Consider the following 19,592-nt stretch of genomic DNA (forward strand, 5'->3'; position numbering starts at 1 on the left):
GTTTTTTGTCTTTTTTATTTTTTTATTATTATTATTCTTTAAAAATATATCTTCATTTCTGTTCACTTTAGGTTGCCGTGAAGGAGCGCAGGAAGTTCGTGGACGTAATGGACGAAGAAATCAACGACGAGAAGAGGGGTGTCTCCAGGTCTGCCAATCTCAGACTGAGACACGAGGTTGGCACTCCAGGATCAGGATACGAGCACATAGAGACCAGGGCTCAGAAAAAGAAGAGAGGATTCAGGGGAACAGAAGGTAAGGTTAAACTTGAGATATTGAATTGGCCTTCTGTTTCAGAGTTACACAAAATGTTGCATAGCTTTGAAAGTTTACTGTGGTAGGTCTTTGTACTTTGCAACTGTGATCAGATGTTGAAAATGGCAGATCATCTGATACTCTACGTTTTAGAATTGGCAGTACACTTATAAAGATAGTTAAATTCTGAGTCGCTAACCTCTACCTGGCTGTTCCGGCTTCACTGCCAAAAGGAGATGAAATGAAGAGAGAGGAACAGTTGAGCGTGAGTGTGGGTCTGATACCGGGAAGAGTGTGTGTTGGTGGAAACTCCGAGAAATGAGCTTAAATTGAAATCGGAATTTAATTGTATACATGTAAATAGTTATCATTCATTTAATCCATAAAATATAATAAGCTTGTGTTGCCAAGAAAAATGTTATTCCTTGTGTTAAGGCACTCAACACTGAGGTTGTATTAAGCGTTTGCTGAGCTCACATATATAGTGAAACATCAGCATATTTGAGGCACAAATCTGGAAATGTAGTTAGTTTTGAATCACCAAATGACTTAAAAACATAATCATAATATGCGCAACAAACATCCAACTCCTACCAATTTTGAAGCCTTCAATTTGCTGTAGCTGCATTTCGTCACAGCACAAATTAAAGCAACATTAAATGAAAGCCATGTTAATTTTTTCATGTGATGTATGATATGTATTTAAATATAAATTTGCTTTAACTGGCTAAATTTTAATATTATGTTTAATAAAACTGATAAACAAACTAACCACTGCAGAAATAGAATTTTATTTTTAAATGTATGAATTGCAAATGTTAATAGTTACAAGGAAATGGATCTACTATTTTTTTAAATATGTATTACTAATAAATCATATAGGAATTGGAAGTCAATATCTCTAACCTTTAAGTGACTGATTATTTTAATTTAACACCATTAAAAACCAAGCATTGACTTTTTTTATTTTTAATCGAATCTCAGAAATTTTTAGAATATTTTATGCTTAGATTTTAAGGAAAATATACATAAAATAATAAATTACCTACTTTTTAACTAAGCATGAATAAAAATTATAAAGCTAACTCCATCATTTGGTGGAGTAAAAAACTGTTACAAAATACAATATTAAAAAAAACAAAGACTATTTCTAAGAACTGAAACTTTTCCAGGAACTGCACCGTTCTTCCGTGAGAAAATCAAGCATGTCGTTGTGCGAGAGAATGAAGATGCCGAGTTCCACTGCCGGGTCACAGCTTCGCCAGATGCTCAAGTTTCGTGGTTCAGGAATGATGGCATTCTCATAGAAAGTTCCAGAATAATAGTAAGATTTTTTTTTCTTTGTAGCCTCATCTAATTAATTTTCATGATCTGCCTCAAAAATTATCTAGATAACCTTTAAATGCTCCTTTATTAATTGGAAAATTATGTTTCCTTTTAAAACTTATGGGACAGCGACCAAAATGGTGAAGAAAAATGCATTTCGTTTCAGAATGATGAAAATGATTTAAAATTTCTCGAGATAATTAGAAGATATTTTAAATTGAATAAAAAGTTGTTCAATTGAAAACAGTTTTTGTATATTAGAAAAATATACGGCAAGCCAAAGAAAGTTATTGCAAGTACTGGGAATGCATCTTGTGAGCCATCTAATGCCTCCTACAACACTTCTTGGACTTGAAATTGTCAAAAGCAAAAGTGGAAGACAATCAGCCAAATAAGAATGACTTTCAATCTCAGTATGTTTTTACAATTTTAGGTGACCCTATACCTATTGAATAGTCAATGTGTGCCACTTTCGTTTAATTTGATATTCTGTTCACACATACCAACATGCCACTTGTTGTTCAATTAAAATCAATGAATATTCATTGATTCTATAATCAAACAAGATATAATCGAACATTTTTTTATTTGCCAATTATTTTTCTGATGTTCTTGTTTAATAGTAAAAAAATCAAATTATTCTTTTTCTAACCACTTTATATTTACTTTGCAATAACTCCTTATTTTTATGAGAAATTAAAATAATTAATAACACTGGTTTTTTTTTGTTTGTTTTTTTTTCTGCAAATAAAGATTTGCTAGGGTTTGAAGTGCTATTAGTTTTGTCGGAAACATTAAATAGTCAATCTGTTTAAAATATATTCCAAGTAATTTTATATGATGTCACCTTATACTTTACTATTGGCCATTTTATAGTTTACACCTATTTTTTTCTACATGATTATATATTTGATAGTATTTCTTTCATTTATCTAGTAATATTTTTTACTGTTTTTTTCCTGTACACTAGATAAATAAATGGTCTGATGGACGTTGCTCGTTGACCTTGAGACCTGCTAAAGCTTATGACGTTGGCGTGTACAAGTGCGTTGCCAGAAATCCTCATGGAATTTCAGTCTGCAGAGCACGTCTGAATCTTGGAAGTAAGTCAAATTTACTCGAAATGTTCTTCCCTATTGCTGCGTTAAAGGCATAAAAAAAAATCGTGTTATTAGAAAAGTTTTCACGAATTGGATTCTGACAATAACAATTTCACTTCTGCATCTGTAAAGAAGAATTGTGGCAGTATTGTATTGAAATAATCTCGGAACTTTTCTGAAAAAAAATCTACCGTTAATAATGATTATTATATTCTAATAATCGAATATTTGTGGACAATGGTAAGCCTTTTTTCGTGGTATTATGATTCTTTAAAATAAGTAATTTTCAAAAAAAACCTAAAAATTGAGTTACTTTACGAATTGTTATCCATTTATTTTTTGAATACATTTTTGGGGTTAAAGATAAATATTTAATCTGCAAAAGGGGTATTAAAGCATGAATAAATATATGCCCTCGACTTTCTTCTCTTTTTCCATTCTGTCTAATATTTAATGGGGGAGGGATAAGATAGTATAGATAAGAAGGAAAAAAAACCTCTATGGTCATGCAGTCCACAAACGTGAGTATAGTGATTCGGTTTACCACGTTTAGTGCTTTATAATATAATGAATAAAATTGAGCATACATATTGGATATCTTTTCTACTCATTTGATGGTGGGCTCTACAATTTTTATCTACAATTTTCTCCATAAGACTTAACTTATCTTGATAATATTAGCTGTGGTTTATGTATAATATTCCAGCAATTAAGTCTTTAAATAATATCTTTATTTTTATCATGATTATTAAGCAACAAGTTTAATTTTTAGGAATGCTTTTAACAAGTCAAAATCCAGTACCAAACAACACTGCAAAAACGCAAAAGATGGGGGGGGGGGGCGACAGAAAGACAGGAAAGAGGGTGTAGATATGTATTAATGTCCACTGCCACGCCTCATACCATATATTTAATTATATTATCCCTTCTTAACTGTAGTAGAAAAAGAATCATCAGATAGATAATTCGATAAAATTAGAAAGTGTGAACCACGAGCGAGTCACCTAGTAGTCAAAAGATTTTCGAACTTCGGAAGGCAATTTTTCTTAAAATTAAATAAGGCAGAATTTATTTTAAATGCATGTAGATCCTGCAAAATGAGAGTAAACCAAAATTCCAAGCAATTTAGAAACTAAAGTGAAACTTGAATTCAAGTTATTAGAAAAAAAAGTAACTTGAAGAATGTGGATAAATTAAAAATATCAGACACACACGCACAAATTATATAAACATAAACATATTTTAATAATGAGTGATTGGAACTTTTGGAATTTTAACTACGATTTATTTTATAGTGAGAATCACACTATGTGCAGAGAAAAAGCGGTAGGAGATGCGAGTGTACATTGCGATATAAGAGGACAGTGGCAGAAAATTTTCCCCTTCAGTAATTTTACTATAAGATTCTCATAGGGATATCATTGCCATATCTAGGCTTAGGAAAAGGAATCTTAATGTGTACGTACACACTAGAAGATTTTTTAAAAATTTTAACTTTAAAAATACAGTTTTTTTTTTTTACTGTATGTCATTAATATATGTTTAAACTCATTTCAGTGAGAAAAAACTATATTAAACTAATTATTAATTAATTAAATAATATTTAATGAGCTATTTAGCATATTTTTTTGAAACATGATATCTTAAATTCTAATTTGTACAGACACACAATTCTAGTTGGAAATTATGTCTAATATTAGTCTTCATGTTGTCTGCTTCAATCGAGTTATAAAAATATATAGTGTTTTTTTAACAATTTTTTCATCAACGATGAACAGAAAAAGCGAGATTTTTTCTGTCATTTTAACTTTTAAATAGCTATTAAAAATTTATTTTTATAAATATAATTTTGATTGAGGCACAAATCATCCGCTATTTCATACAGATTATTTTGATATATAAATAATTGTATTTGGTTCATTTCTTGTTGAGTTATGATTGTTTGAATGAAGCAACATAGTGGAAAAATATCATTCTTCATAAAATAAGTTTTAAAAAAGCCGTAACTAGAGTTTTTAATGAAAGCATTTCAAGAAAAATAATTATATCTCGAGAAATATTTCGAATATTGACAACATCTTGGTACCATTTGAAAGCTAAAGGACCAGAGAACATTATTAAGCAATAAAAAATATTCGATATTTTGAACGATTTTCGAAGTTTCAAGTGTGTACATACACCTTAAGTATCTTTAAAAGAATGTTATAAGCATTAAGAATTTTTATCCCTTCGTTCGAAGCATGAGAAAATGCCAAAATCATCAGTTTTTTCAGAGCGCGTTAAAAAAAATTAAATAAAAAGTGGGAATTGGATCGTAAAATAAGAGAACATTTTAAAATGAAGTTAATATGGGCTAAATTGCCATAAGTTCGTCTGTCCAACGTTAAGATATATTACTGTGTGAACATTAAACGACTTAATTAAATGCTTCCTCAGATAAAGTTCGGTAAAATATCTGTTTGAATCTGTATAAACTCTAAATGCATTTCCACACCTAGTTTTCTGTTTTGCAGTGATAAACTAGTTGGCTGAATTCCTAGTCATAGGTTTAAGAAAGAACTTTTAATATCTGCTAATATTGAACATGTTGCTTAACCAAGACGAAGAATAAAGCTTTGATTTGAACTCTGGGTTTGCTCTTTTCATAAGATCCGTTGTCACAAATGTTACATCGATGTGGAATTTATTTATAAATAGCTTTAAAATTGTCTCATAGAAGGAAATACTATGTATTTTACCAATTTTTATGAAATTTGTTCTTTTCTCAAAAATTTTATAGATGTCTCTGTTAAGCCTGAACCACCCAAGGCGGATAAATGTTCAGACACTGAAATCTTTCTTACGTGGCTGCCTCCCAAATTCGATGGTTTCAGTCCAACCTTTGGATATGCTTTAGAATGCAGAGAGGAAGGTAATATTTTTGTTGTATTGATTTATTAGTCTGAAAATATACATTATATTGACCTATAAAGGAAAATCATTAGAGAAATTATTACAATTAAAAAAATGCCTAAAGATGTAATCTGTATCATGAAAAGGATTTTCTTTTTCTTTTAGTTTTAACATGATGTAAAAATCATTTTTTGGAGATATTTTTAGAAGATATAATTGAATTATACCAATCATTGGTATCAATTGAATTTTAATTAACTATTTTTTTTGAGCAATCTTTCTCGAACAGGATGTATACCAAATTTCCTTAATATTATACAAAACTGTAGTTTATATATATATATATATATATATATATATATATATATATATATATAATATAAATTCATACAAACATTCTCTGTATAATGTTTTAATATATTTCAAAGCATTCGATGTTTTAATATGGAAGAAGACCAGTCACAAAATGATTGAAAAGTGTCAAATTTTTTGAAGCTGTGTATAGTGTCAAATGGGGTAAATTTGCAGAAACACCCTGGGCCTGTAATAGACTGTAGTAGTTGAAAAGAAGAGAGATTTTTAATATAAAGTTTTAGGCTGATATTGTTTTGGTAAAGTATGTGTTGCAAAATTCTTTGCATACAGAATGCAAAGGTTGATTCAATCCAACACGAAGGTGGTAAAAATAACGAATCAAGTCAAAAATAATTCTATATTGGAATATTTCGAACTAGAGGTTGAGATTTTTTTAAAGCCATTGTTTTCTATCGGATAGTTCCAAAAACTCTTCAATGCTATCATTTATTAATATATTATATTAAAATTAATCTAAGAATATACAACTTAAAACAAAGTAGATATTTCTTTTCTTCTGAAGTGATAATTAAATGATTTCACATATTATGCAGCATTATCACCTACTTTAGTGTTTTGATCCTTTTTCTTCCAACATGGACTAAAAAATTAAATTAATTCCAAAACTAAATTGATGTAATATTCCTGAAATGTCAGTAAATAGGAATTGACTCCATATCTTGGAGAGTTTTGAAATACTTTATATATGAGTTACTGTATCTTTGAATGAGTTAATTTTTTTTTTATTTCTAGGAAGTGAAACGTGGACGAAACTAGCCAACAATATATCCCACGAATTTTATTTGGTTAGAAATCTGAAGCCCGAAACTACTTATTATTTCCATACCTGTGCGGTCAACAAATTCGGTTGGAGTGAATTCAGTGATTCTTCTGAGCCAATCATGACGCTCGCCGAATGTGAGTATCTCCATGATAGTTCACAATAACGGCAGTAGCATTTCTCTTGTAAAGTTCTCATTTTAAAACAATCATGTTTTTGTTTATGAAATTCAGTTTTATTTCTTTTTCTTTTTCCCTCTTTCCAATGCTGCTTTCAACCAAAATCAAAATATTAGTCCTCATTTCCTAATCTATAAATCATTTAATAGTTAAGATGGCTGCTTTGCTGATGTAGAGTCAAACTATACGTAGCTTAAAATTTCCGATTTTGAGTTATACAATGTATATGTTGGGATAAATGTAATAAACTGGCGAATATGTATAAATGCCGATGATTATTCATAGTCATCATTAAGTTTAGTGGCGACTATGAATTATCATAAGTTATTATACATAATCACCGGATTAATCACATTTACCGTAACACACACATATATAAAAATTCATTGAATGCACATTTTCGGATGAAGAATTTGTAACAAAACGAGAATTTAAGGAATTGTATGATATTGCCTACATTTAAAAATTTGAGCCTGTGTATAGTTTCAGTTCATTGTAACGATTTATTCTATAATAAATCATTATTATTAAAAATTCGTTGGAGCATTACCGAGTGACTATTCACTTTCATTCAATTGTTGCTAAGAAAAAGTGTATCCATTTACTATTAATGACAAACTAAAGTACAGGGTGATCAAGATATAACAGGAGGTGTTCGGAGCACTGTAACGTGTTATGTACTGGATGAAATATAACACAATTTGGCCACCATACACATTAAAACATGCGGTTTCGATTTATCAAGAAAAAAAAGCGGTATCAAAAAACGCCGATAAGGGAACTCCTGGTGCTACAAGCGCATAATATGTGGAAAAAGAATACATAACTGCCATTTGAAACAGTAAATAGCAATACATCAAATACAAATGAAAAACGTTTATTATAGAAACTTACAAATTTGGCTCAAGATGACCACCAACTTGATGTTCCAATAATTACATGCTGTAAACGAGTTTTTCGACGGTGGCTCGTAGCCACAAATATCGGCATTTATTCGTCTGACATGTAACATTATTTGATCTCTTAAAGTAGGCATGTCAGGAACATGTCCTTGATACACAACACCTTTCAAGTGAACTAGAACCGCCTGATAACTAGAAATTGCCAAGATTCATATCAGTGTCATCAGTTAATGTGTGTTATCTTATACGAATAAACTTTTAAAATCTTACCCAATGTCTTCTGCATCATTGAGAGCGGGGTATCTGTTTTTCGTGATATTGAACGTGCACTGCTGGTACCCTGCTTATTACCTATCGCCTGATCCATAAAGGCAGTTGCAACTTCTTCAACTTGTTCCTGCTTCATAACTTTACGTCCTCGGCCTGGTTGCACAGCAAGAATTCCTGTTGTTTCAAATCTTTCAACCATTCTTCATAAGTTAGTTACGGTCATCGGTCTTCTACGTAACTGTACGGTAACCACGTAACAACCGGTATTCACGAAGAGCAGTACTAGGGCATTTTCATCCCGCTGATAAAAACCTTGACTAATAAGGCACGTTCACGTAGTGACAACGTCATCGGCCGTCGAATTCTTGCAGAATGACTTGAATTCCCACAATCCTTCCTTTTATTCTCGATATCAAGTCACAATTGCCCGTATATGCAAAATGCATAATAAAGTTTTCGATTGCAGCGCTAAGATTTCCCCTATTGGCGTTTTTTGGTACTATTTTTTTTTTTTCTTGATAAATCAAAACCGCATACTTTAATGTCTGTGATGGCCAAATTTTGTTATATTTCGTCCAGTATATAACACACTACAGGGCTCCAAACACCTCTTGTTATTTCTTGATCACCTTATATATCGTACAAGTGCATACAGCTCCTCAAAACGAAGAGTAACTAACAAGATAGTGATGCATTTTTTAATCTTATATATCCACGGAAAAAAGTGAAAATTCTCACATGCGTTTAAATGAATTTTCAAAAAATAATGTACTTTACACGATGATAAAGAATTAAGGTATAGAAAAGTGCAAATATAAACACAGAAATGTAAATATTTAGCTGTATTTATTACTTTAGTTACTATTATTATTAATTCATACTATGGAATTATCAAATCTTTCTTATTTTTTTCCTGTTCCCGCATATTCAAAAACCTTCTAAAGCGAAGAAATTAATTTCAGCTGCACCCAAAATCGAACTGGGCAGAGCCGAGTCGTTTCAACAGGATCAGACCGACAGCGGCCAAGAATTGATTCTGGACTCTTTAGAACAGGTCAAGTTAGACTATGCAAGAGAAGATGAACCAGTGACTCTGGAAGAAGCAGAACCCACAGATGTCTACAACTATATATCCGAAGTTGCAAAGTAAGCCCATTTAATATACTAAACTATTTCTGTTAGGTTGCCTTATTCTAGCAGAGTACAGATTCCTTTACTAATATTTTTGAAAACAATATGAGATGTAATGTGCTAGCTACATTAAGTGCGCAGTTTATAAAGAAAAAGCATACCAAAAATATCAAAAGATTTTCCTTGATTTTTCTCTAAAAATATAACATTTTTTTATTATTATTTGCTTACCAATAAATGCAAAAGAATGGACAAAATTAGTACCTTCAAAATCACTAATTTGCATTTATACGTTTATTAATTTGTAAGTATTCGTTTACGAATAAAGCTAATTAATTAATTCATTACTGATAAATAAATCTGTTCAGTAATTGCTTAAAATATGATCACTTTAACACAAAAGACTTGTCATATGACTCATAGATAAATCAAATGCTATCTCTTTACATTAAGGCGAAGAAAAATGACGTATTTTGGTCATATGATATCAATTAACAATAAGGTAAATATTCCATGCCAAGGCAAATATTGAATTACTAAAAATTTCTAATAAACGAATAACATAATTTTCGAAAATTTAATTTAAAATTCAGAGTGGAAATGGGATAATATAATCGCTAGTCGAAAATGATAAAGAAGAGTATTATTATTATTTAATAGATTTAAAAGAAAATACGGAAAAGGTATGGCAATCACAACCACCGGACTTGCTAGGTGAATTTGCAATTAAGAGGTTATGATATTTAAAGCATTTATTATTTTGATTATTTTTCTTACGTTTACCACTAAAGACATCATATCTCCGTAATCAGGAATGTTTGTTGAGCGGGTTATATTTATATCCTACTTAGCATTATATCTTTCTGTGTAATGATCTGTAAAATGCAGAAAGTCAGACTAAATTAATTCAAAAGTAACAGTTCAAAATGAAAGAAACGCGTTTAGTCAGCAAAATGCTTACTTAAAACAGAATATTGTATCAAACTTTTTATTTTCTCGTATACCGAGCATACTGTAATCGTGAAAAAATTCTACGAGATTTTGACGAATCTCTTTGTTCACGCGAATATAGCTTAACACCAAACTTGACAATCTTAAAATTACGGCAACCCCTTTACCCGCCCTTCCGGTTGAGTCTTTCAAGGGTTCATTAGAACGTTGACCCGCATCGGCTCCCCAGCCCCCGCAGAAGCTCTAAACAACTTCAGTTTGTAAGGCTTAACAAAGCCAACCGCAATGCAATACCGCAGTCAGCCATGAACTACTCACCGCAAAAGGAGTGTATATAGTATAAAGAAGTTTAAGCAAAAGTACAGTCCACTGCTCACTTCGAATCACCACTCTTCCTTTTAACTCTCCTCCCTCACTCCCTCTCTCAAGGTCAAAAATCTGTCTGTCTACAGAGACAATACCTCAAAAACCCATTGAGATAGATTGATAAAATTTAATATGAAGTCCTAACATTAAATTTGTTGGTATCTATAAAACTTTGGATAAAATTCAGAGAAAAGAAGTCCGTCTACCTGAGTGTACAAAAATACGATAACTCAATAACACAATGATTTGTATGGATAAAAATTTGGAATATGGATTTACAATCAAACTTATAGATGAATAAAAATTTTGGACCACATCTGTCAAAGAATCAAAAATTTGCAAATCTGTATATTTACATGCATTTGCTCTCAATAACAGTGCAATGACACAGCTGAATAAAACCTTGTACTCGTGGTTGCATGGCATTGTCTCCAGTATGCTGCGACATAGAAGACAAGGAGAGGGAGGTCAGCACTTGCATTTGAGGACTGATTGAGAATTTGCTCCTTTCAAACCTTCATACTCCATTCCCGCTTTACATTCAGGGAATACATAGAAGGATTGAAGGAGAACAATAATAATAAAAAAAAAGGTAGATTATCTACATATACGTGAAAAGCAGAAAGATTTCACCCCCAATGATTATCTAAGAATTCTAAAAATGTCATGGTTGCTCACTTCTTTCTCCTTGTTGTGTACAGCCCACCACCGTGCCACCACTGAACATAGCAGTATCGACAGAATTTGTTGTAGCCGACTGCTATCTTTAGCATAGTCCGTCCATAACATTGACCGATTCACCAAACTAACATTCACTTAGAGTCAATTGGATCCTAGCCATAAAGGGATCAATCATTGACTTTCCTCCTCGTCTTATGCTTGCACACTGACGGCAGCTCCTTAAGGTCTCTTTTCGTAGCAGTCACACTCTGCCAGCTGAACTGGTATGAATGCCCCATTTAAAACTTTCAAAGCTTTGGATAGATTGCATTGAGTATTCGCTCTAAATAAGTGTCTCACAAGTCGTTTGAGGATTTATTGTGTTGAATTTTATTTTGTTATATATATTTGTAGTGTGAATTTTTGTAGTATATTGTAATGTCTTGATCTAGACTGATCAAATAACGAAGCAGAATTTCCAGACAATTCTTTATTTTACAGCCCTATATATACAAAAGAACAACTTGTTCTAATCTTGGTTAAATAGTTATTTACACCTGTAGTAGGAGATACAACAGTCAAAGTCGAAGGCTTTCTTGAAACTCAGTTGGTTCCTCGGGCTCCGAACTCGTGGGCTTAGTCCAACAGTCCACCTGCAATTCGTTTCTTCTGTCTCTAAAAAAAAAAAAAAAATCTCCGCACTTTATTTCGGTGACAATCTCCGCCTCTTAAGTTACATTGGTCATCATTTGAGCTCTCTTTCGGCCAATCGGGATTCAGCGCCAATGGGTCATGGGAAGGTCCTTTCACAAAGAGAAACATCTAGCATCCAGATGTTTGGACACCCCTTTCTCTTTTAAGATACTATCAAATTCCACATGTGGTCTTTCACTGTAGTCGGTAATGAACAGATGCGAGACCACCCAGGTGAAAAGATCCGCCATCTGGCCATTTCGAGGAGTTGAGTAAGTAACAGCGACGACACAGCTGGCTGTAAATGTCTTATCAGTACTGGGAAACGGGAATGTTGCAATATATTTGTTGGACAAAGTTGAATGACTTGAAGCGACACATAGCAGCAGTAACTGATTTTATAACCTTATGACATTACTAAACAGTGTGCAAGTAAATTATCGTTTGAATATCTGCAGAGATAAATTCCCCGCTGAGCTTTATTAATCAACAAAAGCATTCGAAAGATTCCACTCTTTAAAGCATTCATGAGTTTGCTATTCTTAAATGGTGCAAAAGCCTTATATACCCTGACTAAGAAAAACATAAGTGAGTATTACACGTTTATATGACAACAGAATTAATTAAAAGGGGAAATGGTATGGAGTTCCACAGGTACGTATTATAAATGCACCGAGATTCCAAACATACAGATGAATAATTGCCATCAAAGTGCCGAAGTGATTGATATTGTTTGGGTGTATTTTTCTTATACTGTTATTAATGTCATTCATCCTATCTCCTCCAGGGGTCGCTTCTCACTGGTGATGAAAGTATGGCACAAAAAAGTGAACGGTTCATTCGTGGCCAAGGCTCTGGACTTGACAGGCGCGGCCGCAGATGCAGCCCATAAAGAATTCGATATCTACAGGTCTTTGCAACACGAGAAAATTGCCAACCTGCATTCCGCAAGCATCTCCAAGAATTCGATGTTCTTCGTCATGGAGAAGCTCTCTGGCATCGATGTCATCAGCTTCCTTTCCATGAGACCGCTCTACACAGAAGAAATGGTTTCGAGAATTATTCATCAAGTAAGAGTGGCAAAATTTTTCACTTAATGTTTTTCTTAATCATGATGGATTTTCATTTTTTAAAATTTTATTATTTATGAAATAATGAAACTTCGAATTCCCTTTGTTTTTTGACAAAAAGAGAATTGGATTGAAAATGTGGAAATCATCAATTTTCCTCAAAAATTTCAGAGTTGAAATCAATTATCAGAAGATTAATTATGACTTAAAATTAATTCTGACTTATCATGCTAATAATGATATATTTATAACTTTCTTTTACCATGACACTTATGGTGAATTCAATTTTATATTGATCTCATCATATCGTATATGCTTTCCCCTGCATTCGGGTTGTATATAATTTAACTTTTTGAAGTTTCTTTTTGTAATTTTTTTGATAGAATATGAGATTTATAATTATTAAACTCCCTTAAATTAATTATTGCTAATTACAGCTGCCTAGCACTTCAAAATACAACCCGAGTTAAGCTAGGAAAGGCTTTTCATTGTATTTCAGCTACACGATTGGACTTTTTTGTTTTTGCCTCCAACTCTTTCATATGCAGTTCGAATAGAAGATAGCAATGCTTTGAATATCAACATTAAGTTAACGTGTGAATGAATTTATTACAGAAAAACATTTAACGTATTTGATTTAAAATATCAAATAACTAAACTATTACTTTTCGTCTCCCTCAACTGTAATTACTGACAATTGCTGCAATTACTTGATAATGACAAATGATTTGGCATTATCAATATTTCTCTTCTCTATACAAGTAGATCTAAAAATCTAGTACAATCATATTTCTTTCGCTTTATTATTTCAAATTCTACAATAGCTTATAGAACTAATTCATTTTGTTCCATTTTTACTGCAAAAGTAACTGCTATTTAAAAAGTTAGCAGATAGCTATATAATATACACTGTTTCATTGAGCGCTTTGGAATCTCTATCATCTTTACATGCTCGCACCCATCCTTTGCTTTTCAACATTTTAAACTTGTATAACAAACTTATCAAGAAGGGCTTTCAAATTATTTTATGTTGGGTCCTCGTACATGTGGGAATTCCGAGTAATGAAAAGTTTGATATGGCAGCTAAATTATCTACTACTTTCTTGCCAACACAGGTTCCTCTTTCTGATTATAAGAAATATATATGTCACATTTTGCATTCCAAATGGCAAACTGAATGGGACGCACAGATTCGTAATAACCTTCATACAATTAAGCTTACATTAGATATTTGGCCCATTTTACACAGCAGAAAATTTGACACAATTTTAACTAGGTTGAGGATTGGGCACACTCGATTCCCCCACCGACATTTGTTGATGGGAGATCTAACATCATTCTGTTCAATTTGCAATAGTCCTATGTCTGTTTTACACATTCTTGTAATGTCCAGGGTCTTGGCATATCTTGCATATTTTCAGAGATCTCGCCCTGATTTGGGGGAGTTGCTTTCCAAAACTCCGTATGTTAACCTTTTTAGTTTTTAAAAAAAAATATCGGTTTTTATAATCATATATAAACATTAATTGCGCTTTGTAGCACAGTACCATCATTGTTACGCTTTTTCATGACTCACAGACTCGCGCTTTTAAACATTTGGATTTTGTAAATATCTCCTATTTTGATTTTATTATAAATTGATACACATATTTTAATTCCTTGAACGTGGCGCAGCTTAGCCAAAGATGGCTTTTGTGCCATAAAAAACAAACTCAACTCTAAAAATTTAGTAAATAATTAGCAACATCTTTTCGCATTCTTTTTCTGTTAGATTTTGAATATTTATTTCAGAAAAGGAAAATTTATTAAAGATCCAATATTAGTAAAATAAAAATTAATTACTGGGCTATTAAATGATCCTTCTATAATGAATCAAGTTGATGAAACTGTATTAATTTCAGGTGATAGATGCTTTGGAGTACCTTCACTTCCGAGGCATCTGTTACTTCGAGTTGCAGCCGGATAATGTTGTCATGGAGGACAGGCATCACCAAAATATCAAATTGGTTGATTTCGGAAGTGCCCAGTATGTACCAGAAGGAGGAGCCAAGGTCCAGGTGCATGGAAATCCTGAGTATTTAGGTAAAAGAACGCATATGTTTATTTTAACTTGCTTTGGATTTTTCATCCGATAAACTTGTAAGCATATGCCGGGTGAATGCAAATTGTCATCAGAATTTAATCTGATGTGACTTTTAAAATCTTTATTAATTTGTCAACAGCAATCGGGTGTTGTGATTGGTTGGCTTCTGTTGGTGATGGCTGGGGAGATATAATGTACAGTAGACCACCCGTCGCTAACCTGCGACCTATCGACAGGTTTTGGATTGGGAGACACTCTTTGTTGTTGAACTTGTGGTAAATAGCATATAAGCCAGTTAACAACTACGCTACACGAGCGTACGCTTTTATATCCTGGTTTTGTTACTGGTAATAACATAAGGTCCCAGGTTCTATCCTCGCGCATTCCCATATCGCTAAATTGGTGACCTCAGACGACGAACCTTCAACCTTCGTAACAGCTGTTGTGGCGCCATCTACCCGCAACCAAAGTCGTCAAACTCACTTGACGCAGCAACCACTCACTCACACACTCTCGCTACTCAACTGGGTACAGGCCCATTTAGACAACAGCCAATCAATGCATCACCACTCAACAGCCATATCGTTCGTCTCTCCTCCGACTCATTGGAGGGAGAGTCTGTGGTGAATAGCACATAAGCCAGTTAACAACTACGCTACACGAGCGTACGCTTTTGTATCCTGGTTTAGTTACTGGACTGCTAACCACAAAGTCCCGTGTTCTATCCTTCGCTCATTCCAATACCACTAAAGACTCTTTGCTTGTGCGATGTACTGCATTCAATTCTAAAGTATATTTCTGTCCTTTCTGTGTGCATAGAATATACAATTGCTTAATTTCTGACATCTTCGTTTCCAAAAGAAAGAGGCATTACAAGTGCAGATGAAGCAGATACTGAATTTTTGTTTCCATTCCTCTATTTTTCCAACAGATGGAGTGAAAATTCACTTTCATTTATAAACACTAAAAGAAAAGGATCATCTTTACCATCATTTATATAAAAATAGCGACTTAACGCTCAAATATCATTTTTCTGTTTCCAGAATACATGAAATCTGCACCAAAGTTTTCAATACAATGCACAGACCCCCCCCCCCCAAAAAAAAAAAAAACTATCCCACAGATAAGTCGGGTCATCAAAGCATTCAACATTGGTTTCACCAGTTCAGTGAAGTGAATTGTTTGAATAAATATAGGGGGCATCGCAACTGAATTTAGATATTCCGCAAATGGATGAAAGATTTTACACCTAGATTAATCTGCAAATGTATTATCTATACACAATAATAAAGATGAAAGTGTATGTCAGGTCAAACCATTTGCGCCACAGCTATCAAATTTGGTACATATGTGCCTTCTTTTTGAAATTTTAATTAAAAATTTATCGATATTTTGAAGTGTCCACGCGATAACTTCTGTAAATAATATAACACAGAAATACTTTATACAACTTTTTAAAATTCAAAAAATTATCTTTTTAATGATATCAATAACCGTGCACTTTTTTCTGATATTTAGCAAGTTTTTTTTAAAAAAATATTTGCTAATTTCTAACATTAGATTATTTTGTTGCCCTGCAATGCTAATCGTCAGAAGGATTCTGTTATTTGTGAAGTTTACATTACAAATAAAAATAAAATGCCCTGAAAGTTAGTCGATGAACCGGACCATAACATTTTTAACAGCATTAGGTGACATGGAACTAGTTACCATTAGAAAGATTCATATACGAAGTAAACAGAACTGAAATAAAACAATTCAAATAATGCGACTTTAATATCAGACAACTTGGCAGATTCATGGGCATGGATTTATATCTAAACGATTTAAATAACATTGAATATAACAAATACCACTGACGAACCAGCTGGTTACTAAAGGCGGCTAGTGACGAATAATAAAAAGTGAAATTACAATACCGCGAAAGTTAAGAAAATGGATGAACCGAGCGAATTACATTATGGACGTTACGAACACTATAATGTTATGGTCCTGGTTTCCATTAGAAAAGTTCTTATACAAGATACATAAAAACAATTAAAATAACAGGGCTTTAAGTCACCATTTAGCTTCACGGACATACAGTACACATATGTACAATTATTTAATAGAAATAAAATATTACCAATAACCCGGTGTACCGTTTGGTTGCTAAAGGTAATAGTATATAATATATATCAACATATTGTTTCAAATTTCAGGTATTGCTTCTAAGTAACGAGTACACGCGAGTATTGAATGGATATCGAATAAATTGCCTCTGACCTTGGCAATAATCTTAGCTACCATTTTGCAGTTTGGTGCTGACTTTAGTGATAAAAATGAAGGACCTAAAATATTCAAGACTTTGGACGATAGCTCCATTAGAGTTCGAGTTCATATCGAGTTTTCAAACATTCAAGAATTTTGACGAGCATTTGTTCTAGAACATTTGATACCCTCTCACTGCACCTATAAAAAGCGGAGGCATATAAATGAGAGCCCGTCGGTCGTGCCTGGCAGTTTAGCTGAACTTAAGCGAGTAGTTGAATGAAATCCCCAGCAAGTTCTCTCTGAGCACTTTTTGTTGTTGCAATTATTTTGTTGTGTTCGTGCGTCAACAAAAATAAAATGCAGACAAACTTACTATAAAACTAAATCTTACTACATTATAGATAATATTATCCAATTTACATCAACTTATTTTCATTCAAAATTCTAGCATCGTTTTTAAACAACAAGTTCCAAAAATATCACTGTTGCCAATCTGAATTTTACAACTATTTACAAAATGAAATTTATAATTATTAAAATAATCGTTAGCTACTTTTAAATAAAATATTTACGATTTATGTTGCAATAATTTATTGGAGATTTTCTGCTTGTGTATTGTTATTTATTACAAGTACTGCCTTTGTGTATGGTTTAGCTATGTTTTGCTATTATGTATTAGTGTAAAAACGAGCATCTTTTTTTGTTATTAAATTTGGTGGATTTTTCACTGTTCAAACTACGATTCGGATTTGGATTTTTCAGTATCAATATAAAATTCCACGATAATTACACCTCTGGAGGGAAATGAATTATTATATAGTTTAGAATGTGTTTGTATGATCTATTAATGAAACTTACGTATCTAGTAGATTTGTGTCTCTGGATGTATAAAACATTTGTATTTAGACGAGCTAAAAAAATATTTTGCAATAAAATGTTGTTTATATTCATAATTTTAATACTTTTTGAAATATAGTGAATTATTTAGTAATTACCTTGCTTATTTATCCAAATTTAATCCATATATGTTTTGTAGCTCCTGAGATTTTGAAAGGGGAAGAAGTCCATACACCTGCTGATATCTGGGGAGTTGGCGTCTTGGCATACATATTGTAAGCATCAGCATATTTTCTTTAATTTTAATTAACAAAAGTTAATAAAACTACTCATTCTGGGAATTGCAAATATAAAGGTAACGAATTTTTTGTCGAAGTTATAATCAGTGGAAGATTTAATAATTCTTTAATAATTTAATTTTTTATTTATTTTCATTTGCTCAAATATAAACCAGACTAAAGAAAGTATTGTAATTGTCCAATAATGAATTCTCGGGATTTTGATAATTTTAATATTTTATATTTTCTAAAGCCAAAAAAAAATTTAGAATTTTGTATACAATTATTTGATTGTGACGATTCAATCGCATTAATCAATCTAGCTCTGTGAAATATGATGTGAGGACTACATATCAACCCTATGGATCTTAATCAAATTTTAAGTCACCTGCTGCTATAAAAAGTATTTCTTCAAAATATATATGTGCTTTTTTCCCTTCGTCATTAACTAAATTTTAAAAAAGCACCATATTTAAGTAAATACTTCAATTACACTTTCAACAACCACAATATCAAGAAAATGTATCGTATTTTTCTAAGAAATACAGTATATATTAATTAGAATTATTTATACTAGTTATAACTCCATTTAGTAATATATCACTCTCTATCTCCAAAAATATTGCATACATTTCACTGAAACTCCCCGTCTCTATCATTAAAAATAAAGTTTTTTGAAGTTTTAGAAAATTTAGGGGGAAAGAGAAATATTATTTAGTGATTTTTAATGATAAGATGACATGAATTGCTTTCAAATAATAGCTTGGAGAATTATAACTAGAAAAACTTCAAAATAACGAAAAAATATGTCAGATTTTCAATAGAAGGGGAAATTGCAATCACTTTTAACAAATATTTTTTTATGTATCAAATAATCGAAATAAGTCGATTATGTAATGCATAATTCCTGATTTTCATTGCTCTGTTACTGAAATTCATACAAATAATTTGTTTCAGACTTAGCGGAGTCTCGCCATTCGCTGGAGACACTGACAAAGAGACCAAAGATAATGTTTTGTTCGTAAGATACCACTTCGATCACCTGTACAAAGAAGTCACACCTGAAGCGACTCACTTCCTAATGCAACTCTTCAAACGAACCCCTCAGTAAGCAACTGTTTATATCTGTTTGAAACAAATGTATTATACAGTTGGGTTCGCTTAATTTCTCCAAATTTCAAGAAAAGAAGCCGAATATCAGACTTATAAAT

The 19,592-nt window shown here is 32.2% G+C and overlaps 1 protein-coding gene across 5 annotated transcripts in view; it reads left to right on the plus strand.

Moving 5' to 3' along the window:
* LOC129974984 (obscurin-like) overlaps window positions 1-19,592 on the plus strand; it is a 236,724-nt gene that overhangs the window by 212,891 nt on the left and 4,241 nt on the right. For all 5 annotated transcript variants that reach the window (XM_056087826.1, XM_056087825.1, XM_056087828.1 and 2 more), the window contains 10 exons: window positions 72-255; window positions 1,428-1,579; window positions 2,552-2,684; window positions 5,461-5,592; window positions 6,681-6,845; window positions 9,022-9,205; window positions 12,648-12,930; window positions 14,832-15,012; window positions 18,303-18,378; window positions 19,339-19,488. In XM_056087826.1, coding sequence (XP_055943801.1) covers window positions 72-255; window positions 1,428-1,579; window positions 2,552-2,684; window positions 5,461-5,592; window positions 6,681-6,845; window positions 9,022-9,205; window positions 12,648-12,930; window positions 14,832-15,012; window positions 18,303-18,378; window positions 19,339-19,488 — 1,640 coding nt within the window. The remainder of the gene's footprint in view (window positions 1-71; window positions 256-1,427; window positions 1,580-2,551; window positions 2,685-5,460; window positions 5,593-6,680; window positions 6,846-9,021; window positions 9,206-12,647; window positions 12,931-14,831; window positions 15,013-18,302; window positions 18,379-19,338; window positions 19,489-19,592) is intronic.

Source organism: Argiope bruennichi, chromosome 7, assembly GCF_947563725.1.
Source record: "Argiope bruennichi chromosome 7, qqArgBrue1.1, whole genome shotgun sequence".
NCBI classification, from domain to species: domain Eukaryota; kingdom Metazoa; phylum Arthropoda; class Arachnida; order Araneae; family Araneidae; genus Argiope; species Argiope bruennichi.